At 34.8% G+C, this 26658-nt stretch overlaps 1 protein-coding gene across 6 annotated transcripts in view; it reads right to left on the minus strand.

Moving 5' to 3' along the window:
* Positions 1-26658, minus strand: part of TUSC3 (tumor suppressor candidate 3) — a 192922-nt gene that overhangs the window by 96290 nt on the left and 69974 nt on the right. For all 6 annotated transcript variants that reach the window (XM_059909469.1, XM_059909466.1, XM_059909465.1 and 3 more), the window contains exons 3-5: positions 18377-18494; positions 14167-14307; positions 10116-10256 (exon numbers count right to left, since the gene is read on the minus strand). In XM_059909469.1, the coding sequence (XP_059765452.1) occupies positions 10116-10256; positions 14167-14307; positions 18377-18494 (400 nt within the window). The remainder of the gene's footprint in view (positions 1-10115; positions 10257-14166; positions 14308-18376; positions 18495-26658) is intronic.

A 26658-nucleotide genomic window follows, 5' to 3' on the forward strand; every position in this document is an offset into this window, starting at 1 on the left:
GAGAACAAAATAATATGCCACAGAGATCATACCTATATGATATTACATAGTACATAATTTTATTCAAGAAAAATCTGAAAGAAAAAAGGGCTTATTCCACTCTATTATTTGAAGTCAGAGCAGTCACAAAAAAATACATTTCTACTGATACACCATAATGTATAGACACCAAGGAACCTTTCAGGAATTGTGAAAATTGTGTAATAATATATATTCATCTTGAGCTTTTAAGTTTTTCATAAAACTAACAATTAAACTGATATAATTTCTTTGAGACAGAAGAAACATTAAGGTATGTGAATCATCCTATAATGCAGAGCATCCTCGTTAAAAGGCAGAAAACAGCTTCTATCCTACTGAGATTTACTGTAATAATAAGGTTTGGGTTATTGGACCTTTTAAATGATGTTTTATCTTTCATGGTTTTACTCGCAGATTCTTAGGATGTTTTTCTTTTATGTTTTTAATGAATGTAACTACTCCTCACACTCATATTTCTGGTTTGAAATGACAGCCATCTCTGAAGAGCATTAGCCTCCCATGAAGCTCTGCATTTAAGGGCTACAAAACATAACATTTTAACTCATTTTGATATTCCTAGTCAGCATTTCTTCCTGAAGACTGTAAACGATATAGCTATCCTACACTCCCTGAAGTTATGTACTGGTGTAGTTAAATACTTTACTCAACCATTCTGCTTTAAACTCACCATGAAGCAGGTACTGTGTATACTTATTGTCCATCATCCTCCATCTTTAGGGGGTGGCGGAAGTTTGGAAAGCCAAGTGAAACCAAAACAGAACCAATGTATCTTCAGCTCCATAAACAATCATCAGTACCTATTAAATAGCAGTTAACAAGCACTTTTCCCCTTAGGAAGCACTTACGAATACTCCTTTACCTATTTTTTTTTTTTAAACTCAAAACCAGGAAGCTCTAATATCTATGTATGTTTGTTTCAACATTTGCATATGTTACCTCCCCTATGCCAGGAAATTGCAAGCTTTGTCTCTAGCCTACACCCTAAAGCACTATGAATAGCCTCCTCTCCTCAGTATACACTTCATTCTTAATCCCATGAGTCATAAATAATAATATGAATATGATAATGAAAAAGAAAAAAATTACCAGCCATAGAATACAGTCTACTCAGAACTAAGGACTCATAACACTAAGTAATCTCAGAAGTACTTCTGCACAGGTTCAGTGGTAAGACACAACTGCTAATTGTAGGCAGACTTGTTCTTTACTAAGAAGTGAGCATGTGGCTAGAAATTCTCTACCGAATTGTGTTTCTCGTTATCTTCCTTTTGCAGATAAATTTTTTCATTACAGAAGTGGTCTGCTGTTGTATAGTTCATTACTACTTTTATTTTAGGAGCTTTCATTTTACTGTGCAATCCAAGGCTTTCATCAGGGTTTCTACAAATCAGATGACAAGGCTTTGCCAAAAATTATTTTAAAATATATTCTCATTTCCAAAGGAAAATGGGATATTGGTTGCTTTTAATAGACAAATGTTTAAGAATCTGAATAAATGGTTCAGCATTTTGGATAGCCTCTTAACTTTGTAAGGATATCCCAAGAATAGGATTTTAAAAAGACTGGAATTGAACAAATCCAGTTTTTCACTTAAAAAGTTTTTCTTTATAAACAAAAATCAAGTTTGGGGTGGTAATGGTGACTATCAGACAGAAAATGGTAAAGGAGATTCAAATTATTTATCTGACCTCATTGTTTAAGTGACTTGAATAGTTTCATAAGCCATCAGCAGATAAGAAAAAAACCCCACAAATCTGTATAATTCAACACTTTATATTCAGAGTAGTTTTCAAATGTATTGTTTGAAAGCATGTCTGTTCTCTGCGTCCTGTTACTGACATCTGAAAGGCTGCCACTGGGGAGCAGATATACCTGCCAAGATTTCCTTCTCAAGTATGTGTTTGTGAATGTTTGTTAGAATATCTTCTGTTATGCCAAGCTCATTAGCTTTCAAGGATTGAAAGAAGAAAAACAAATCTGCATGATGTAGCACGGTGCAAGAAAATTGATTGTTGAAGTACTAACATTTATGCATCACATAAATGTTCTTAGGCATTTATTTACAGTCCTATGGCTCACATCTGACATACAAGACATGTGCCCAGATTTAGAGAACCCAGCACTGTGAAAAGAATACAGAACTTGAAGTCAGACACACACACAGAATCAAATCCCAGTTAACCATTTTCTAGCTGTGTGAGCTTCTGCAAATTGAGTTTACTGAATCTTAGTTTCCTTGTTTGTAAAATGAGGATAATACAAATTCCCTTTCATAGTTATTGTAAGGAATAAGCGTATAAAACATACCCCAAAAGAAAGGAGAGATGCAGTAAACGGTAATGCCTGTTATTACTAACTTTCAACAATAATTCTGGGGCTCTTCTCAAGGAGAGAGAATAATAAAGGCATGCTAATGTCATCTGAGTCCACTTCAGCCACAGGATTACATCTTAAGTAGACAGTTTTTTAGTAGACTGAAACAGTGACAAAATTTGGTATATTAATGTTGAAATACTAAAGGAGTTTTAACTTTCCAACACTTTGAAAGAAGTGCTGTATTTTTACCAAGAAAATTTTTATCAAGAAACTGGGTAGCTTTACTGAATGAAGCAACCTGAGAAAAACGCTTTCAAACTTAATGACTACAGTGACTGAGATCATCCATAGTATCCAATTATACTAAATAGAGTATAAACTAATTAATCTCTTCTAACTCAGTTATCAAAAAGTGAGAAAATATTAAGAAACTTTCCTTGAAAACTCTTATCTTCCTTACTCTAAAAAATCCAAACTTAATCCAAACTTCAAATTCGTACTTCTCTATCTACCACAAAGCCATAGAGGTTCTCTGTGAATTTCTAGACTCCTCTAGCTATTATTACAGATGATGGGTGCTTTAAGGTGATTTGCTTGGGCTGCTTATTAGTCTATCCTATCACATCCAAGTCAGTCATAAACACCACTAATTCTTGGTTGAAAAGAAAAATGGAAGGATGAAGGGCTATTGCAAGAAGGCAAAAGGAACAAACTGACACTTAGCATTTGTATGCATATATATTAAACCGTTTCATTTTTGATACTGTTTACAAATATTTTATACATCTTTTGTTACTTTTAAGTACCATTACTTTTCTTCTTCCTACTGGGAAAGAGACTATATTTTCAATTATCTATCGAAATTGTTTACTAATGATTTTTGGAGACTGACTTTGAATTCAGAAAACTGTTCACCTCTCGTATTAATTTCATTATTGGTTCTCCATAAATTGTGATGAAATTTCCATATGGACAGTCATACCATAGGCAAATCATATCTTAAGTAAATCTCTTTTTTTTACACTTTTTTGTTCCCTGTATTTCTTTTTACTAGTGGTCTTAGTCAAAGTATAAGAACAGAAAATGATGAAAAGCAGGTGATTATAGGCATCATTTTAAATTATCACTACTAAGATATTTGCTAGAGATTTTAAGATACCCTTAACCGAATTAAGAAAGTTCACTTTCTTAATTCATCATGAATTAAGAAAGTGAACTTTCTTAATTCATCATGAATTAGCTAAATTTGGTTGGTAACACATTTTCAAAAAACTTTTTGCTTCTATGTTCATAAGCAGGATTTGCCATATACCATGGCACACTTTGAAGGTGGTGAAAGTAAGCCTTTGCAACAACTACTGGCACATGCAGAAAGCTAGTCAACTCTGCAGGACTAGGAGAAAGGACACAAACTAGAGCATTCAGCACCACCCTAGGGGAAGTGAGCAAATGGGAGGCTATCAGCCCCCAACCTAGCTTTACAAGATTGAGAGAAAGGATACAATCTTGTGTATGCCCACATGAGGGAACCAGAAGTGTGGAACAGGCTTATCCACAGAAAAGATCTGAGAAAGCCTCAGGGTCACTAACATGACTGAAGAAAGGAATTTCTCTCCCAAAGCCACCTAATTTTGGAGGAGGTAATGCAAGACTTCAATTTCAAGGGACATGACATCATCAAAGGAAAACAATTTTCCAGTGACCAACTAATAAAGAATTCAAAATAGTTGTTTTAAGGAAGCTCAGCCAATGAGCTACAAGAAAACACACAAAGATAAGTCCATAAAATCAGGAAAATAATACAAAATGAGAAGTTTAACAGAGAGATAGGAATCATAAAAAAGAGCCAAACAGAAATTTGGGAGCTGAAGAATATTACAAATAAAATGAAAAATGCCATAGAGAATATCAACATCAGATTGGATCAACTGGAAGAAAGAAGCTGTAGAGATCACTTGAAATTATCCAGTCAGGGGGAACAGAGACAAGAATAGAAAAGAGTGACAAAAATCTACATAAACTATGGGATATCTCTAAACGGAACTATTTGTGCATTACTGGAGTCCCAGGAGAAAAGAAGAAAGGGGCAGAAAGTTTAAGAAATAATGGCTGATGAAAAGAACCCCCAAAACAGAATTAAATCTGCATTTTCACAATTAGGAAACAAATACAACTGTCACTGAACAATGCATTTTTTTAAAGTTTTAGTTTAAAAATATGTATACAAATGTATATTTACATAAAGGTCTTTATAAACATAGGAAAAAGTCAAAGGACTGCTTTGCTTATTAGACGTTATCCCTAGGGAATGTCCCTTCCTGATGTAATTAAAATTGAGGGAAAAAAGATAGTTTTTAACAGCAGTAAAGTTACTAAAAAGTAGACTTGTTATTTTCAAAACTACTCTCTAAGCATATTTGCTAAAGACAAACGTGAACAATCTTGCCCTAATTCATTTTCTCCACTTTGCAAAATACTGTTCTCCCGGCCTAAATCATCTCCTCCAAGATACACTATAGTAAAACTGTCTAAAATCAAAGACAAAGAGAGAACTTTAAAAGCAGCAAAAGAAAAAAAAAAAAAAATCCCTCATATACAAGGAAAACCCCTTAAGGCTATCAGTGTATTTCTCAGCAGAAACCTTGCAAGCCAGGAGAGAGTGGAATGAAGCATTAAAAATGCTACAAGAAAAAAAGAAAATGCCAACCAAGAAAACTTTACCTGGCAAAGTTGTCCTTCAGAGATGAAGGATAGATAAACACTTTCCCAGACAAACAAAAGGTAAGAAGTTCATCACCAATCGATTTGCCTTACAAGAAATACTGAAAAACATTCTTCATGCTAAACACACTGGTAAAGGCAAGAATATAGTCAAATTCAGAATACTCTAAAACTGTAACATGGTACTATGTTAATGACTTAAATCTAGAACAAAAATTAAATAAAAACAACAGCTATAAAATAAAATTGTGACATCAAAAACAAAATGTGTGTGGGGAGAATAAAAGGTAGTTTTTGTATACAATCAAAGTTAAGTTATCAAGGTAAAAGAGACTATTATAAGATGTTTTATGTAAAGCCTCATGGTAACCACTAAGAAAAACTACAGCAGATGCACAAAAGAAAAGGAGAAGTGAATCAAAGCATACCACTACAAAAAATCATCAATTCATAAATGAAGATAACAAGAGAAGAAGAAAGAAACAAGGGAACTACAAAACAGCCAGAAAACAATAAGATAACATTAGTAAGTCCTTACCTATCAAAAGTTACTTTAAGGGGCTTCCCTGGTGGCGCAGTGGTTGAGAATCTGCCTGCCAATGCAGGGGACACGGGTTCGAGCCCTGGTCTGGGAAGATCCCACATGCCGCGGAGCAACTACGCCCATGAGCCACAACTACTGAGCCTGTGCTCCGCAACAAGAGAGGCCGCAACAGTGAAAGGCCCGCGCACCGTGATGAAGAGTGGCCCCCGTTTGCCGCAACTAGAGAAAGCCCTCACACAGAAACGAAGACCCAACACAGCCAAAAATAAATAAATAAATTAATTTTAAAAAAATAGTTACTTTAAATATAAATGGATTTAATTTATCCAAACAAAAGGCATAGAGTGAATGACTGGATAAAAAAGGAAGACATAACTATATGCTGCCCTCAAGAAACTCACTTCAGCTTCAAGGAGACAAATAATTTCAAAAAAAGGGATGGAAAAAGATATTTCACACAAGTGGAAACCAAAAAAAATAAAAAATAGAGTAGCTTTACATTCATCAAACAAAATAGACGTGAAGCAAAAAATGATTGCAAGTGACAAGGTAAATGAATAAAATAAAAAATGAAAGAGGAGACATTAAACTCATACTACAGAAATACAAAGGATTATAAGAGACTACCATGAACAACTGTATGCCAACAAATTGGATAACTTAGAAGAAACAGATAAACCCTTGAAACACAAACCTATCATCAAGACTGAATCGTGAAGAAATAGAAAATTTGAACAGACTTATAACAAGTAAGGAGATTGAATCAGTAATTAATGACCTCCTACCAAAGAAAAGCCCAAGACCAGATGGTTTCCCTGGCAAATACTACCACATATTTAAAGAAGAATTAATACCAATCCTTATCAAAGTCTTCCAAAAAATTAAAGAGGGAACACTCCCAAACTCACTGTATGAGGCCAGCATTACACCGAAATGAAAAGATAAAACTACAGATCAATATCCCTGCTGAATATACATGAAAAATTCTCAACAAAATACAGTAAACCAAATTCAACAGCACATTAAAAGAATCATACACCATTAACAAGTAGGATTTATCCCTGGGATGTAAAGACAATTCAACATCTGCAAATCAATCAATTAACAAAATGAAGAATAAAAATCACATGATCATTAATGTTGATACAGAAAAAGCATTTGACAAAATTCCACATCCTTTCATGATAAAAACTCAATAAATTGGGTATAGAAAGAATGTACAACAACATGATAAAAGCCAGATACAATAAGCTCCCAACTAACATCATGTCCTCTAAGATCAGGAACAAGAAAGGGTGTCCTATCATCAATCTTATTCAACATAGTACTGAAGTCCTATCTAGAGCAATTAGGCACGAAAAAGAAATAGTGGATATTCAAATCAGAAAAGAAGTGAAACTGTCTGTTGCAGATGATATGATCTTATATACAGAAAGTCCTAAAGACTCCACCAAAAAAGGGTTCAAACTAATCACTGATTTCTTCACTAAAGTTGCAGGATTCAAAATCAACGTACAAGGACTTCCAAGGACTTCCCTGGTGGCGCAGTGGTTAAGAATCTGCCTGCCAATGCAGGGGACACGGGTTTGAGCCCTAGTCCAGGGAGATCCCACATGCCATGGAGCAACTAAGCCCCTGTGCCACTGCTGGGCCCGTGTGCCACGACTACTGAAGCCCACGCGCCTAGAGCCCATGCTCCACAACAAAGAGAAGCCACTGCAATGAGAAGCCCGCACAACGAAGATTAGCGAAGAAAGCCCACACGCAGCAACAAAGACCCAACACAGCCAAAAATAAATAAAAACAAAACACAAAATCAGCATACAGAACTCAGTTGCATTTCTACACTAATAATAAATTATCTGAAAAAGAAATAAAACAATCCCATTTACAACAGCATCAAAAACAGTTAAATTCATTCCTAAGCATTTTATTAAGGAGGTGAAAGATCTGTACATGACATTCATGAAAGAAATTAAAGAAAACAAATGGGAAGTATCTTGTGTCCAACTATAGATATCCAACTACCTAGACTGGAAGAATTAATATTGTTAATATGTCTACACTACCCAAAGCCATCTACAGATTCAATGCAATCACTATCAAAATTCCAATGGCATTTTTTACAGAAATAGAAAAAACAATACAAACCACAAAATGATCCCAGATAGCCAAAGCAATCCTGAGGAAAAAAAAAAAACCAAAGCTGGAAGCATCACATTTCCTGAAATCAAACTATATAACATAGCTACAGTAATCAAAACAGAATGGTACTGCCATAAAAATCACATAAACCAATGGAATAGAATTGAGAGCTCACAAATAACCAATGCGTATGCCATCAAGAAATATTTGACAAGAAAACAAAGACTATACATCAGGGAAAGGACAGTCCCTTCAATAAACAGTGCTGGGAAAAGTGGATATTCACATACAAAAGAATGTGAATAACTACTTCCTATCTTATACCACTCACAAAAATCAACTCAGAATGGATTAAAGATTTAAATATAAGACCTGAAACTGTAAAACTCCTAGAAGAAATACAGGGAAAAAGCTCCTTGACATTAGTCTTCACAGCAATGTTTTGAATATGACACCAAAATCTTTTCATTTTGTTGATGAGCTTTATAGATTCCCTTTACTGCTCCTTAAGCCAGAACCAGAGATATCTTCTAGATATCTTTGCTCCACGTGGCTCACTTTCAACTTTCAAGCTGAACTGAGTTTAAGTCAAGAAAAACCAAAAGAGTAAACAAAAAATTATCAACCCTCAACATCTTCTAATTAGATGTCATTTTGAAAGCTGATGTTCTTACCTGATCTACCTGCTGACACTTTTTAAAAACATCAAATACTTGAGCCTTGCATTCTCTCCAGGTTTTATAGTTATATCACCAGGAGAAAAAGGTTGGCATATGCATAATGCCATCTTACCTATAAACAGAGTGTCATTTTTTAAAACCATGATTTCTGTCTTATAACTGAGTAGCAATAATCCTTTACATATTCTATATGATAGCACATAGTCTGCTATTGCATTTTGATCCAAACTGACAATTTCTGTCCTTTGATCAAGGTACTAAATCTGTTTATTTAAAGTACATAAGTATATTGATATGATATGACTGATATGATAGTATTTAGGTCATTTTTTAAATTGTACTGGGTTTCTTGTGTTTTACTCCTCTGTTCCTCCTTTCATTCCTCCTTTGTGTTAATTATACATACATATTTTTAGTATTCCATTTTAATCACTATCTTAGCTTTCCAGCTAATCTCTTTGTATTATGTTTTCAATTGTTCCTCTGAGGATTACAATATGTATCTTAAACTCACCCTAATCAATTTAAAGTTGATATTGAACCACATTGGGTAAAATATAGGCACTTTTCAACAACATAGCTCAATTTATCCTTTAACATGCTATTGTCATGCACACACACACAACAAACCCACCAATCCATCAATGCAGTGTCATATTTTGCTTTAAACAGTCATATGTCTTTAAACTATAAAAAGCAAAGAGAAAAATATTAACCCACTATAATTAGGAAAGCTCCATTTTCTAGTAAGAATTTAAGTCTATTTGCATAATATAGATATTATGCTACCATTTATATTATTTTACACCAATATTTTTAATTAGTATAACTATTCAGTATCAGATATATCACTGAATATATTTTATTTATATACTGTTTACATTTCCATTTTATTAGCTAATTATTTTTTTTTTAATTTAGCACAATCATAAAGGGAAGAAAAATCCTTTTAGTACAAACTGAAATAGGATCATGTTCACCTGGATTCTCCTAATAGTATCCTAACCAAGTTTCCTGATCCCAGACTTACCCTTCAATTGATTGCCCACTGCTACCAAAGTGATCATTCTAAAACATAAATGATGTTACACACTCTAGGAAGCCTGTCATGACCTTCATCACTCAAGATTAGGTGACCTTCCTATGATACTTTGTGCTTACCTCCATCACAGCATGCGTAACATTACACTGTATTTGTCTTCTGATTAGTTTGTATCCCCACGATGAATTACGTACAGGTAGGGTCTACGTCTTACCTTTACACCTCCAGTACCTAATAAACATCAGGCACATAGTAGAGACACAAGAAAAGAGTTGCTGGAAAAAAACAACTGAATGAGTACATTTCCAACTGCTTCAGTTTGTAAGAGTCTCCAAACTACTAATTCTTAGTATATTTCTAAATGTATTCAACATACATTCATTTAGCACTTGTAATATGCCAAGTACACATGGAAAGACATTACATTTTAATAGTGAAAAGTAGAAGGGAGATAGCACAGTCTAGACTAACAGTGAACTTAAATTATATCACCTTAAGTCCTAAAGAGCTAATTCCTCTCATCCAGACTTGATTTCCATTATAGTAATAATAATCTGGCTCATTTTGTTAATATTATACAACTTATACCATTACACAAAGAAATAGGGTAAATGTGTTAACATACCAGAGATACCATGGCCCAACCAGTCTTGTTATAGATGAACTCCAAGTTGTTCCTTCTTAAATAGAGCAAACCACCCACAAGTGACACTAACAAGGCCAAAGCAATGGTGCCAGAGTAGTTGGGTGGTCTGAAGACACGAATCTGCAAGAATACAATGAAAGTTTTTAAAGTTAAAGGAAAGTATTAATCTTTTCCGTTGGACCATATTCTGGTCCTTCCAGTCTTTAACACAAATAATTCAGCAAGGTGTCACCTTACTTTTCATACCTGGGAATAACATTCCTTTTGCTGTTTATGAGTCAAAAAATACATGCCTTAAAACATCATGGCTATGTAACACAACTTGCTCTTCAGGTGCTTTTAGGTGAATACAGTTAAATATATGCAAAACCTACTTATATTCATCCCAGAGCTGTTCTGGTTCACCCATGGAACATGGGATCATCTGGTAAAAAGTAGAGGTGAGATGGGGGGTATAATACTTGTATTATTTCAAATTGGAACTTTTTAAAAGGTTTTTTTAAATAGCTTTATTGAGCTATAATCCATATACCATACAATCCACCCTTTGAAAGTGCACGATCCAATTTTTTTTTTTTTAGCATATTCACAGATATGTGCAACCATCACCACAGTCAGTATCAGAACATTTGAATCACTTCAAAAGGAAATCCCATACCCTTTAGCATTCACTCCCTTACTCCTCGCACCCTCCAACCTTAAGCAACCACTAATAAATCTACTGTCTGTCTCTACACATTTCCCTATTCTGGAATTTCATATAATACGTAGTCTTTTGTAACTGGCTTCTTTCACTTAGCGTCATCTTTTCAAGGCTCATCCTTGTTGGAAAATGCGCCACTGCTTCATTCCTTTTTATGGCTGAATATTCCATTGTATGGATATCACATTCTGTTTATCCATTTATCAGTTAAGCAATTGATGGGTATTTGGGTTGTTTCCACCTTGTGGCTATTATGCATAATGCTGCTATAAACATTCTTGTACACGTTCTTGTGTAGGTGTATGTTTTCATTTCTCTCAGGTAGATACCTAGGAGTGGGATTGCTGGGTCACATAGAAACTCTATGTTTAATGGTTTGAGGAATTGTCAAGCTGTTTACCAAAGTGGCTGCACTATTTTGCATTCCCACCAGTGGTGTATGTGGGTTCCTATTTCTCCACTTACTTGCCAATGCTTATGACCTCATTTCTTGATTCTAGCCACCCTAGTGGGTGTGAAGTGGTATTTCACTGTGGGTTTGATTTGCATTTTGCTGATAACTAATGATGTTGAGCATCTTTTTTGTACTTATTGGCCACTTGTATACTTTCCTTGAAGAAATGTCTGTTCACATCCTTTGCCCAATTTTTAATTGGGTGGTCTTTTTATCAGTTATGAGAGTCCTACATATATACTAGATATGATATAAGTCCCTCATACGAAAAATGATTTGCAAACACTTCTCCCATTCTTGGGTTGTCTTTTCAGTTTTTGATGGTGCCTATCAAAGCACAGAGACTATTTTTTTTAAAGTAGCTGTAATTGAAAATCATAAACACGATTTCACAGATCTTGGTTCCAATAACATTCCCCATGAGAGGAAACCAAGGCTCCTAGGAGAGATGGCTAACTGAGCACTGGGTAGAATAGATGTGTAGATACAAGATGATCCTGAAACATATTATGTCAGAAAGTAAGAAAGTGTTTAAAAGAAAATGATGGAGACATGTTACAAGGACAGGGAAGCCAGCATGAAGGGACACCCACTAGTCAAATCTAGAACAATTCTGGCACCAAAACATTTAAGCACAGTAATAACTTAAAAACCACTGGAGGAAAAAAAAAGCAATTCATGAGTCTGTACCAATGAGTAAGTGATAAAGAGGGGAGGACTCTTGCTTACAGTAGAATGCTATGAGCCAACTAGAAATATGGACAAAGTGCTAGAACTGGAACACCATCATGATAAAATCTGGATCAGGCAAGGATCATCAATGGATGCTAAATATTGACAAAATTTTGATGAGGAGTAGGATATTTGCATGATCTTAAGGTGTCTCCACATAGATAGCTTACTAATTAGAAAGGGGGGGAAGAACAGTAATTATATAATGGAGAAATGAAAGACACCTTGATAAGATGTTCAAAATTAACATCACCGATGAGGGACAGAGGGCATCATGGGCTATACATGTAGTTAGAACAAAACATGACCTCTGTGGTATTGTGGTCAAGAATGCATTAGCAGAATCCAGTCAAAAACAAACATCAGGCAAACCAAATGAGGATCATTCAGTTCAAAAAGTGGGAGAGGATTATATTCTTCAAGATGTCAATGTTTTTAAAAGACAAAGATAAGTTATGGAAATGTTCCAGGTGTTCCAGGTTAAGCAAGGCTAAAGGACAAGTAAATGTAATACCTAACTCCAGACTGGATCTTGTACTGAAGGTGGGAAAATATTATTAAAGGATAGTATTAGGTCAACTGACAAAGCTAGAATATGTACCATAGCTCAAACAGAAATATTATACCAATGTAAATCTGTGAAGGTGATAACCGTACCATCTTCATGTATTTCTTAGGAAATGCAATGCACCTTAAAATGGTTCAGAAAAAGACTGTGTGTGGGTGTGTAAGTATGTGTGGAGAGACAGCATGGGGGAGAGGTAAGAGAATGAGAATGGCAAAGCAAAAGCTGTAAAAAGTCAACACTATGTGAATCCTGATAAAGGGTATACACTGAAACTATACTATTTTCATTTGTGGAACTTTTTAGTTTGAAATTATTTACAAATAGATCCACATTTGTAAAAAAAAATATATCTACTAACAATGTGTAAGTATGATAATAGGTTAGAATCATTTCTGATTAAAATTTAGTATTTCTTATAAAGAATTAATAGTACTTTTCCATGTTACCTTTAATATTTTGTACCAAATAAATGATACACTGTAGAGCTGAGTATCTGCCAAAACATTTCCAAAAAAATGATGAGTTAGGAAGTAAGTTTAGCCACTGAAATATCATTAATACCTATATTATTTTATTTACAATGATGGTAGTATAATATGAGAGACGTCTTTCTCAACTGAGAATAAATGTGTTTACACCTTATGGTAAAAATCAATGTTTCTGTATTACTTCTAAGGTAAATATAATTTTAAAATAGCTGGTTATAATTGTTCACTGCAGAACATTCTGGTGACATCAAGCGCTCCACACAGACATGAACTATCATCAACATTTTTGTTCATTTACTTGCTGAATAAACTGTCTATACATCTACACTCATATTTATGCTTTTCTGAGTCATACTATAAATACTATTTTTCTAACCTACTTTTTCACTTGTTATACCTTAAGCTTCTTTCTACATCAAATATTCTTGCAAACCACTGTCTAGACTCTGGCACATTTAATCAGTCTCTTATTTTTACACATTTGATTTCTTTACGATTTTTTCCATTAAAATGAACGTTTAAAATTTTCTTCCTATGGTTAAGAATTTAAATCATTCCTGATTATATCCTTAAGTTAAATTCCTACAAGTGGAGTTATTAAGTTAAATTCCATAAAATAAAGACATGACACGTACCATTAGAATAGTTACACCAATTTATAGTCCCAAGCACAGTATATGTCAGTGGCATTTTCTCACATGGCTCATGAAAAAGTGGGTATTATCCCATTTTTATTTGCTCAAAGGATAGATAAAAATTATACAACTGGCTTTTTAATTAGAATTTCTTTGATTACTAAGACCGCTGAGCAACAGTCAGTATATTTTTTAGCCTGTGAAATTACTTTGTGCCTAACTTACGTATTAATGGTTCCCTGATATTTTAAGAACCATTATTTTAAAAACCATTTAAATTCACCTAACTCAAAGTTTAACTTACAGCTATCAGATGCAGTTTTCTTGAAGCAAGGAGAAATGTTCCATAGAGAAATTGGAAAAAAAAAAAATCCTGTGGCCTTATTACAATGTTCTACCAAACCACGCTAATTAACCTATTATTAAAACTGGTAGGGAATAAGAACATACATGAACATCCGTTCTGTCAGCAATCCACTTTGCTAGTTGCTCAGCTGCAAATCCAATTCTTTGAAGGTCAAAAGTATCAGCTCTCTTGGGTCTGCCTTTTGGAGGAAAATGCATAAATGTAGGAGCAGAGTTCATGTTGAGCTGTAAAACATGAGATAAAACATACTAAATACAATATTCCAGCAATCTTTATATATCCTTCATCTGACATTATATGGGGTTTTTTTCCTGCATGAATTTTGGAAAGATAGCGTTTATTATGAAAATCCAAGTGGCTTTCCAGAGCTTAACTACTGTTTTTATTCATCTTAATATACTGTTGAATAGAAAAGAACTTAGGAATTAGGCCAAGCTTGCTGAACCTTCACATTTAACATGCATCATTCATATTCTCAGCTGCATCATCTATTTCATCAGCCATTTCCTTCTTTATTTTCTAGAGTTCTACAACTAAAGAATGAAATGATTCAAAGTGCAAAATAGAAACACTGTAATTTGGTGGTACAGGGACTGTTTTCACTTCTTAAGCAAGCAGTTATTAAAGAAAAAGGACCAGCATTTGATGAAAGATATAAATATATCATGTAATTAATTTCAAGTATATTGACTTCTCTGTTAAAACTTTAAAGACTTTTGTTCAACTCCTCTATTATTTCAACTGTCTCAAAATGGTTATATCTCATAACTGTTTTCTAAAGGCAAGCTCCATTTGAAAAGTATACTGAATAAAACACTATTATAAACAATATAATAGCTAAAAACAAATATGAGGTTAATTTGCATTGAGGAGTAAACTGCAAAACATACATACAGATTAAATTCTTGCTGCCCAAGAATTATGAAAAATGTTTCAAATGAAAGGCAAAGAGATTTTTGGCCCTGACTTCCAATATATAGTTCAGCATTCCCCAATAATGAGAATAAAAAGCAAATTGAAGTAACAACAAACATCAGATCATGCTTGCTGTCATCAAGGTAAAGATACAGCAGTACCAGCTGTGGGCCTGCATGTTACGGACATTTAGTAATTTTTATTAAATTGAACAAAACACAGTCACCAATTCCTCTCTTCCCTGTGCTTTCTCCCCCTCCACACTTTGTTCACGTGTTTGCTGACAGATGCACAAGAGATAGTGACAGCCAATATGTAAGTGTAAGATTCAGGGAGAGGAAGTCCCTGCATTAGAACAATCAGAAACTCCACGCTAAGACTTCGCATCCTAGAATTTTAGAGTTAAAAAAATATAACTCAAAGCTTTCATCTTAATTAAAATATACAAATTCTCAAGGCTACACAAAGCAGGGTACAACACACTCCTGATTGCTAGTGCAGAGCGCCTTCTAACACATCATTAACTTGTTGGCCTGCTGTCAGACACTTAGCCTCAGCCATCACATGGGAATCACATATAATTTACTTTCCAAACAAGTCTCCAACAAGCCAGAGATTGTCAAATTTCTGCACTTGTTCTTAATATCATATCCAGACACCACAGTGACAGTGCTGACAGTGCTTTAAGACATCAGTTTAGAGAGAGCACTTCAACAAAATGTGATTCGGTAGTTAGCAAGAAAGGAAACATACGCATTAAGAATCTTTTAGTAGTTCCCAAGTAAAACAAAATATACACTTCCCTATTTTTGTAGATTATAATTCCCCATAAAAATCATTAGCAGCTATAACTTTTATGCACTTCTGCATTTTAAAATGAAAACTCCCATTGCTAAGCCAGGGGCTAGGTTTTGGAAAAACAAAGCAGTGCTATGTTTGGAATTCTGCTGATTCAAAATTAACCTGAGGAAATTTTTCAATTAAAAACAATCTTGACTTCAACTCTCATATCTATGGCAAAGTTAAAAAAAATGTTTAAAGCATATAAAAGAACTCAACAATTATATCTAACAGTATATCTATATGTTTATATACTGGCAGGCTATACAGTCAGTACCTAGCACAAAGGAAGGATTACTTTGTCCCACAATTTTGTTTGGTTTTCTTTAATCCGAATTAGCTGCCAACATTTTAAAGATAGAGAAATTTCATATAAAAATTCATTATTTGGGTCTCTACTTGAAAAACAGCTCTAGCTCCACTGGCCTGCATTTCTCCACTAGAGAGAGAGCTGAGATGCATCTCCCTCACTGGGTCGGCTGGTCCTGTCCAGTCCGCTGTAGCCCCACCCATGCCAGTGAAACCAACGGTCAGCTGCATGGCATTCTGCTGATTTTACTTCTTACAGCAGTTAGGAAAAAAGTGAAATTTGAGTGTTTCCATTAAATATTTATTTTTTTAAAAAAGACCAAGAAAGATTTTGTTCTAATAAAGATAGGAGGGAACATATTTAATTAGTCAAGTGAAGTACTAATGTTTTTAATATACTAAGTATGTACATAAACAAAGATCCCATAATGAAACTAAACTCATGTAACTGGTTTCCCTCATTCAGCTTCCAGACCTGGCCAGGGTAGACGTTTGGGCTTGAAGCCTCTGCTCTAGCAATCAGACTGGACCTGGGTGACTGTTTTCTAAGATGGCAGAGAGGATTCATGTATATACTGAGTGAACATATATATTCATTAATACATTAATGTACAATTATTAATATATATATTCATGTATATACCAAATGCTATATATATAGCACTTCCATCTGATGATCTCTAAGGCCAAGTCTCCTGAGAGTCTACACAGACCTATAAATTACATGAAAAAATATTTGGATGTTATAGCACTGTAATTTACCTTTACAAGGTTATTTGAAATTACACATTTATGTTTATGTGTTTTTCTTTATTTTTATATTATTAGCTCCCTCCCTAGTCTATAAGCTCCTTATGGGGAAGAACTATGTATGTTTTTCTCACCAATTCAATAATACTTCCTGAATAGATGGACAAAAGGAAACATGCCCAAAAGGTAAAATAAATTTATAAGGAAAAAATAAATGAAGAATACTAATAGGAAAGCCCAAGGGTAAAGGGTATTGAAGGCAAAAAGAGAATTTATCCTATTTAACTAGAAACTGTCAAAGAAGAATGAATTATCAATCTGGAAGCAAGTAAGCAGAAACACTCACTAATGGACCATTTACAATTAGCTTGAGTCTTTACAGAACTAAATACTTTTCCATGATGTGGTAAAGAACTGCACCAGAGTGTCACATGTGAGAAAAATAAAATAGACCAAGATACCCAAACTAATCAATGCTGGGTATGGCACTAAGTTTTACATTTGAAAGGCATGATCAAGTAGTGATAAATACAAGATATTAATAACTGCAGGGTAACAGCAGGGATCAAGAAGCCAGACAGCTGAGCTCAAATTCTATCACCATTTTATTTTATTATCTCCATATCCTAACTCTGTAACCTTGGACAAGTGATGTTAACCTCTCCATACCTTAATTTCCTCATCTATGAAATAGAGATAAAAACAACATACTTCTCTTTGGATTGTTATGAAGCTAAATGAAAGAAAACACATGAAGTACTTAGAAGAGTCCTTGGACTTATAAGGACTCAATGTTAGCGATGATGATGTAATCACGACAAATTCCAATAGGACTGGTATCCTTATAGCAAGCAGGACGTGAGTCCCATTGGGTTAGGGTCCCATCCTTATGACCTCATTTAACCTTAATTACCCCCTTAAAGGCCTTATATCCCCCCCAAAAACAGCATAAAGGTTAAGTAAAACTTACACTGAATCTTACATAAAATTTCACAAATTTATGCAAAATACCACCCAAACCACATACAATTAAATATCAAAATAAGGCCCGTGAGCCACAACTGCTGAGCCTGTGCTCCGCAACGGGAGAGGCCGCGACGGTGAGGGGCCCGCGCACCGCGATGAGGAGTGGCCCCTGCTTGCCGCGGCTAGAGAAAGCCCTCGCACAGAAGTGAAGACCCAACACAGCCATAAATAAATAAATTTAAAAAAAAAAAATCAAAATAAGGCTAATGCATGTAAGCTGCCACTGTATGCTGAAAAAACATACTTCCTCTATAATGGAAAAGTCAAAATGTGTTTATTCACTAATGGCAAAAACTATGTACTGATAAAGATAACATTGACTGTAATTATTGTAATCATATCACATAATTAATAACTACTCATTGTATTCACTGAATTGTATTTTTATCTGGCAAAGATGCAGCAATCGTAACTAACTCTATTAAATACGTTATTAAAATGAAACTCTTTTACCTGCTGAAAAACATCTGTCCCCTCATCGTAGTCCACCATACTGAAGAAGAGTTTGTTACAGAAAGCAGAGGAATAGCGCCAGGAGTTCGCCAGTATTTGATATTCTTCGTTAGCTTGCCTGATAAGGATAATGGGACAGAGTAGAAACATTATGAGTATTCAAACATTAACAAAGCTATTAATGAAACAGGTAATTCTGGGGCAAGAGTTGGCCTGTTTTAGTATGGACTGCAAGCTAAGAGTAGATTTTATAGTTTAAACAGAGGTAAAAAAATAAAAAGAACATTCCATGACATGTAAAAATTATACAGAATTCAAACTTTATCATTCGTGAATAAAGGGATACTGCATCACAGCCACACTGATTCCCTTACTTACTGCTATGTTTGCTATTACGCTACATAAGGGCAGAGCGGAGGAGTTCTAATAGAAAGTGTGTGGGCAAAGAAGCCCATCCTGACCCTTTAAATAAGAAGCCCGACAACTCTTATTACAGGGGATAAAATCATTTTGTGCCGTTTCCTATACATGTAACTTAAATCTTCTGATGATTTTTAGTAAAAGGCACAGAGCAATTTTTAAGAATTTTGGAATTCACTTTAACGGAGAAATAAAGATCATGGATATATGTTTTAAAACTGTAAATACACTTGTACTGCACCTTTATATATTCCATCTATCTAAAAATGCATTTACATTCACACCTAAAACTAAGCAAAAATTTGAGTAGCTAAACCAAATGCCACAAACAAGCTCTTCTCTAAGAGCATATTTACTCCTATTTTGAATTTGTTTCTATTGGACATTTTGTTGATATGCCAGATACTAAAGCTCTATTTTTAGGTGAAGGCAGGGAGTAGAAATAAAGAAACGGTGTTGCTAGAAGGATGTAGGTACAGTCATGGAAAAAGAAGCAACAGTGATTGCTAAAACTTTAATTTTAAAAAGAGAGAGAGGGGGCTTCTTCCGTACAGTTGACTATTCACAGGAGATCTGGGGAGTCTCTCCCAAAAGAAGTATAGATATAAAAAAGTATAACCCCACAGTCACAAAAAGACTTGGAGTGGAGTCAGCAGCAGATAAGCGATTTCAAGAACTATCTGGAAAACATAAGGCTGGTGGAAAAGTTTTGATGGAGGAAGTTACAATCTCAGAGAAGACTGCAGTACAAGAAGCTAGGAAAAATACTGGATTAGAAGCAGCAGAGATGCTGGGTCTGAGATTTCATCTTGCTAACGAGCTGGCCCGTTACTGTTTCATGGATGCTGGCAGAAGCCATGAGACTCCTGGGTTACAGACCTAAAGGACTTTATTCTTCGTGTTTGTTTTCATCAGTTCCCCATGCCCCCAAGTTCATGGGGTGGCACAAAAGGCCCTTCCTGAATACCTGCACACACAGTTCACTGTGTTACAGGAGAGCCACACTGAGTTCGGAGGACTTACTGTTTTTATAGCACATGATGATAAACCCCATGCTTTGTTCAGTGAAACACATAATGCCACTCCTCAAGGCTTGTCACCGCACACACAACCCTTTGCATTCTTGGCATGCCCAGCAAGAACATGCAGGATCACCAGAGCCCATGGCAGGATGATCATACTGTTGCTTTTCCCAACAGTATTCACAAAAAAATAACAATGCCATATAAAAAAAAAAAAGAGCAAAGAAAGTAAAAGAGTGAGCACTTGTAAATAGAAAATATGATTTCTCAAATTAAACACCAATATTAGAAGATAGAGTTAAATCAAATTCAAAGAACAAAAAGGACACAGGTGGACTACATTGGTGGGAGGAAGGAGAAAGGGACCTAGGCGCATAATCCAATAAGCCCAACCTTCAAACAGAAGGAGCCCCAGGAAGAGAAGAGACAAAGGAAATTTTCTGGAAACATAATACAATTAAAGGAGACTAGGTATTCAAATTAAAATTACTTCCCAGGTTCTGAATAAGAGGAATAAGAAAAGACCAACATATTGTGATATTTTAGAACACTATGGATAAAAAGAAGATCCTAAAAACTTTCAGGAAAAAAAAAAAAAGTACTTAACAAAGGCAAACAGTGAGACCGGGATTGGACTGGTTATTAGCAGCACTACAGGCTGACAGATAACAGAATAACGCCTTCAGACTTTTGAGGGCATGTTACTTTCAATCTAGAATTGTACATCAAGCCGAACGATAGATTAAGCTTGAAATAAACACGTTTGAAGAAATGTAAATCATATGAAATTACCTTAGGCTATAATTGATAGAAATGGTAAAAATGAGAGTGTGATAGAAGAACTGTAAGGAAGGTAAAGGGGCAACTAGAAATATGATGCAGTAAGAAAGGTGGAAGATGTGTAAGAAAGCTGTGATCCAACTACGAAGCTATGAAATACAAATCAGGACAGGAATTTACTTGGACTTCAAGATGAAGAGAACCGATTCTAAGCAACCGTTACAATTAGAAAGAGTGGCACGATGTCCAGACTATCGTTAGGCACATGTGGTCCTGCGACAGGAAAAACAACAACAACAAAATGAATCTAAAAGGCAAGGTCCAAAGAAGAAGAAAATGAAAATGTATCATAATCTTGATTGCTAGGTGATGGGAAAAGGTAGTCATTTTGAACATTTTCTTTTGCGTCAGGGCGGGGGTCATAAACAACAGCACTGTGGAAAAGGAACCATAATAAAAACCTATTACTTTGCAATTGACGCTATTTCTGTGGAAACAGTAAGTCAACCTACAGACAGAGCACAGATGTAATGATGGTTACAGTACAGAACGTAAGAGCTATCAACTATGACAATACAGAAGTACAGATAACAGGATTTGGTAGGTAAAAGGGAGGGAGAAGGTGTACTTGCTAATCGTCGACTTAGGGAATCAAGAGATATCACTTACACTTATGAACAAGAAATAGAAGAACGCTATTTACTGTTTACAATAATAAAAGAAAACTATAAAAACGATAAGGGGTGAGATGAGTTAAATCCTCACCTATTAGAGCCAGAAATGTAAAGATCAGGTCTACTGCATGAAATATATAAGACTAACGTTTAGAGGTATGAAAAAAACACCAGAAGAAAAAAACACAAAGGAAGAACAGTGATTGCCTGTGGCTAAGTCTGCAAATAAGTGAGTGCAAGGGCTAGGGACATTCTAGGCCCTTTTTTAATAATAAGGAGCACATAACAGTGCTATGATTAAAATATATTTAAGTGGGCTAAATATGAACAAGGCTATAATCTGAGGTCACTTAGCATAAAGACCTTAAGGGCACGTTTTAAGAGAGCACAGTACAAAAACCGACCACTGTGAAGATCAGCCTGAGACTGCACTGCGCTCACTAGGCAGAAACTATATTGTATACATTCTGAATCTGTTCAATGAAATAGTCAAAAACTTTTAAAACTTTGGTGGTTAAATAAGATTTAACCTGAGCACCTAATAGCAAGAAGTGAGCTAATCACCAAGGTCTCTGCTTTCATGGAGTTGACGTTTTAGTGAGGAGACATATAATAAACAACCAAATAAACGAAAATCATTAAAAGGTAAGATATACACTGAGAAAAAAAATTACATGGAATTGTATTACAGAAAACAATGGAGGATCTACTCAGATGACACAGTCATAAAAGGCTTCTCAGATGAAGCGACACTAATGCTCAAATCCCAAGGATGAGAAAAAGCCATCGCTGGAAAGAGCTAGAGAATGAACATTTCGGGGAGCAGGAAGAGCAAGCACGAGGGCTAGGAAGGGAAAGAATTTAAGATGCTGGAGAAATGAGGCTGTGATATAAATGAGAACATGCTCTCTGTTTCCTGGAGGAATACACGCGGATTACATAGTTTACACCCTCCCTCATCTATTTAAAACAGCGCCTCACGGCTCCTCTTCCAACCCTAAATAAAAGCAGAGTTAGGACCAATAGGAGCCCTAAAATCTGATTTGATTTTTGTCATATGGAATATAATATTACAGGTAATTATTCATCACTGATTTTCAAAGCAAAAATGTATAGTAATGTCTCACGGTGAATTGGCACTGACGATTAAGTAGATCTGAACGTCTCTGTACTAATGAACCTTAAGAGACCAGTGCGTCCTTAAAAAAAATCATTAAAACGATAGCATAACAATTAAGAAAACAGTTTATTTTTACACAAAAGAGCATCTTACACAAAAGCACATTTTAACTTTTAAAATGAAACTTAGGGAAATGGCACATCTGCAAAAACTGGCATTCTTATGATAATGATGCTCTGAGAAATGAAAATGCTTCATTTTGAAAAATACACAGGAAAAATACTATCAAATTTTGGTATTCAACATATGTATATAGTATCTTATGGAATGACATAAGAGTGGGATAATCTTGAACTTTTTTCCCCTATAATGTTATAACCTACCCCAGACCTATTGGAGTCTACTAAGTATACATTCATTCACTCATTAATTCACTCCACAAATATATATTAGTGCCAACAATGTGTCAGGTAATGCAGGACTGAATAATAAGTTCAAGGGCCCTGACTTCAAGGAGAATACACTCTAGTGAGAAAAAGATGCCTCATACGAGTATACACAAAATGTCAGATAGTTAGAAATACTCTGAAGAAAATAAAACAAGAAAATGTGATAAGTGGTATTGAGGGGTCAGAGAGGATGAATTCATTTTGCCTTCAAACTCTGTTTTCTACACCATCCACTTCCTCAGTTTAATTTCCTAATAATCAACTGTGGGTTCTATCCTCTGTTCCAAAGTCCTAAAGAGTTCCCCACTGCCTATATAATGAAGACCATGGGCAGAAGAGAAGACAAAAGCCCCTATCCCCTGGCCACAATTTACATCTACAGTCTGTATCCATAGGAACATACCACACGCTCAAAGGGTCTCTCCGTTTTGTGACACCCTGTGTTCATTCTTTAAGCTTTAAATCATTAAATCCTCTGCTTAAAATGTCCTCCCTTCTTTCAAAAGCTTGCTCAAGAATGCCCCTCCTTCAGAAGCCACTTCAATTCTCTATAATGCTTCAGGCAACTGTCAGAAATGGAAATTCTCAGCTTCTGTGCAGTGCTGTTTATTTTATGCATACACTGTTCTGCTTATGCATACTATGTTTATGCAGTGATTGTTCGGTGGCTAGGCCTTAGTCCAGAATAGGCATTTAATAAAGGTTTGATGATGAATAATATACTTTCCTAAAGAGTCAATATATTACATATACCCTAAAACTAAATAATACTAAATTAGAGATTTTGAATTCTGGACAGTCTGACTAAAAGCCCACTTAGTCAGATTTATGTCACAGGTTAATGTCTCTCTTAAGGCCAATTTGCTTCACAGTATTGGTGGTCTTAGGAAGAAAAAAAGAAACACCTTAAATCTTTGTACCATCACAAATATATGGTATTTGTCAAAGGAACAGTGGTCTTGATTTGAAAGATTATAATGACTAAATCATCTCCTAACGTCATGTTCCTAAATCAATTTCATATGAAATATAAAATCTAGATCTTAATCATCAGTGATGTTTATTCAGCGTTTTAATATATGCTGCAATAATAAAAAAAGTATACCTCACAGTCTCCGCCTTTAAGAAGCCTGTCAGAGAACAGAATAGACACACACTAACACACAAGTAAGATACATATATTGAAAAAAGAATGCAGATTGTAGATGCTATACAGCATACAGAAGAGAATGGGATCACAGTGGATTGGAGCAGCTGGACAAAGTGTGAATGTGAAAATATTCAGAAAAGAATGGAAGGACTAAAATTATAATAATCAAGGAAGGACAGGAAGAGAATATGAAGGCAACAGAAGCAGTATAATCAGAGACTACCCAGTCTGAAATGTATATTATGTAGTCAAATAACAGAACTAAGTTTCATGTTAGAAAATAAGGAAAGAATAGACTGGAAGCTCTCTTCCAGGAGAAAGATAAATAAGATCTTGACTTTATTCTGTAAATAATGAACAACTCCTACAAGTGTTTTGAAAGAAGTGGATTATGCAAAATACTAATTAAGACAGCTGTATCTGGCAACAGTGTGCATAATGTATTAGAGGAGGAGAAAATAAATGTTTGTAAACCACTCAGAATGTTACTATACTGGTCTAGTTGGGAAAATATATGCGGCTATTAAAATACTATATAAATGAAGATATGACCTATTTCTTACATATTCTCCTTTAGAATCTAGAGCACCAAAGCAACGAGCAAAATTTTCTACACATCTTGCTTCTAGTTAGGAATCTATCTGTTGGCATAAAGAATTCCAGGGGAGCTAAGCAAATTACATTTTTTCAACACAAATACAATATTCAGAGAAAATTTACTACTGACAAGGTAAATGGGGGCTTTCTTCTGTTGAAGGTAATTTAGTAGCAATAGGACTAGAGACCAGATCTGGTTGTCACTAGAAATAATTCAATAAGCTTGAGAAAAACATATTTCAATGTTGATGATATCTATTTAGGGTAAAAAAGACTGGTTAGAAGGAATATGCCCCAATAACATAAACCCTGTTCTCTAAACTTAACTACTCCATCATCTCTTATCTCTCCATATTCCAACTTCTTCATGCTTAACAGGGGCTAGAAGAAGCCTAACTAATGACATAGAAAGTGAGTGGCTTCTTGCATATGTTTGTGTCAGCTGAGACTAATGAGCAAAGGTGTCACTAATGCTTATTAGAACCCTTCAAACTTCACTGCCATCTGAAATTGAAAGTTGAAAACCACAAATGCTCCTAGCACTTAAATAAGCACATTTCCAACACTGTTAGCTAAAAAAGTATTTTGTTTTAATAGTTCATAGGAACATTAGAGACGTAACTTTATGAATGGAAGGAACACTGTAAATTTTTCTAATCTATTAACATGCAGCCTGAAGAGGGCAGTCAAGTTGCAGCAAAGCATCCAGGAAGGCTTAAGCAGTAACTGCAGGGCACAGTTCTGGTAAAACTCTTATATTAAATCTTCTCAATTTTTTATTATGGAAACAAGAAAAAAATCAATCCAAATGCTATAACAGTTTATAATCCTTTTTAAAGGGTTATGTAAAACTAAAAAGGATTATTAACTCATCCATAGTTGTATATATTTAATATAGCTCCCATGATGAATGTAGTTTTTATCTTTTATGGCCTTGAAGGGATTTTTAAAGAAATATGGTTTCTCTTTTTAATGTTAATCAAACTTCTTATAAAATAAGATTCATATTAAAATCTCTATGTATGCCTTTTATTTATATTTTTATGATAAATTATATATAGATATAACTATATATTGCATGGATATTCCAAAGTGTATCTTCATAAAACCTCAAATTATTCAATCTCTATAGATAGTGATACAGAGAGAGAGATCTGGTGTGAGTGGAACCATCCATTACTTACGGTTCTGATACCCTGAAGAGAAAAAAACTGGTAAACAACACCCTGCACAAAGATTTCAACAGTGATTTCTCTCTGATTTCTCTCTACAAGTATTCAGGACCCTACTGAATATACTGAAATATATTAAATAGACCCAATGCCTCTGAAGAGCTGAAGAATCCACAGTTAACTACCACTTTGTAACTGGCTCTGTGTAATTCACTACTTGCCAGATAAAGATATTGTGTCCATTACGCCTATGTTTTCTGAGCATCTATTTTTTTCTTTGGAAAACAGTTCTAAGGTGAACATGCGATTCCAACACATATATTACAGCAAAAATGTATATGAACGTAAGAGATATTAAACTGTATATAACATGCATAGTAGCAACTCAGTTTATGAGTCAGCAGAATTTTTGTTCTCTTAAGAAAAATGGTAACACTAACATACAAAAAAGCTTAAAAGGTTGTATGCTAAGAAAACTGACACATAGCTAAAAGAAGAAAGGAACTGTGCAGAAATTAGGAAGTCTAGTTCATGATTTGTTTTCAGAGATCATACTGGTGTTGTAATTCTAAAACTATTTTATATGCACTGAAAGGGAGAGCAAATGAGCAAATACACCAATATTGCTGGGATCCAGGTTTTCATTTTGGAGAAAGGAGATAAAACTATGGAATAGGGAAAATAGAGGAAAAACCCTACAATGTTAGCTTGGAATAGGAGATATCCAGTTAAAGTCATTTATATATGTGTGTATGCATATATATATATGTATGTATGTGTACGTATACACATACACACATCCTAGCTCTATCTACTAAAAAAGGCTGAAAGCAATGATACTATCCCAGCAGTAAACAGTATAACTTGCCCAGTTCTTGCTTTCTAAATATCATTTCCT

This window comes from Balaenoptera ricei, chromosome 21 (genome assembly GCF_028023285.1).
Source record: "Balaenoptera ricei isolate mBalRic1 chromosome 21, mBalRic1.hap2, whole genome shotgun sequence".
Taxonomy (NCBI): Eukaryota; Metazoa; Chordata; class Mammalia; order Artiodactyla; family Balaenopteridae; genus Balaenoptera; species Balaenoptera ricei.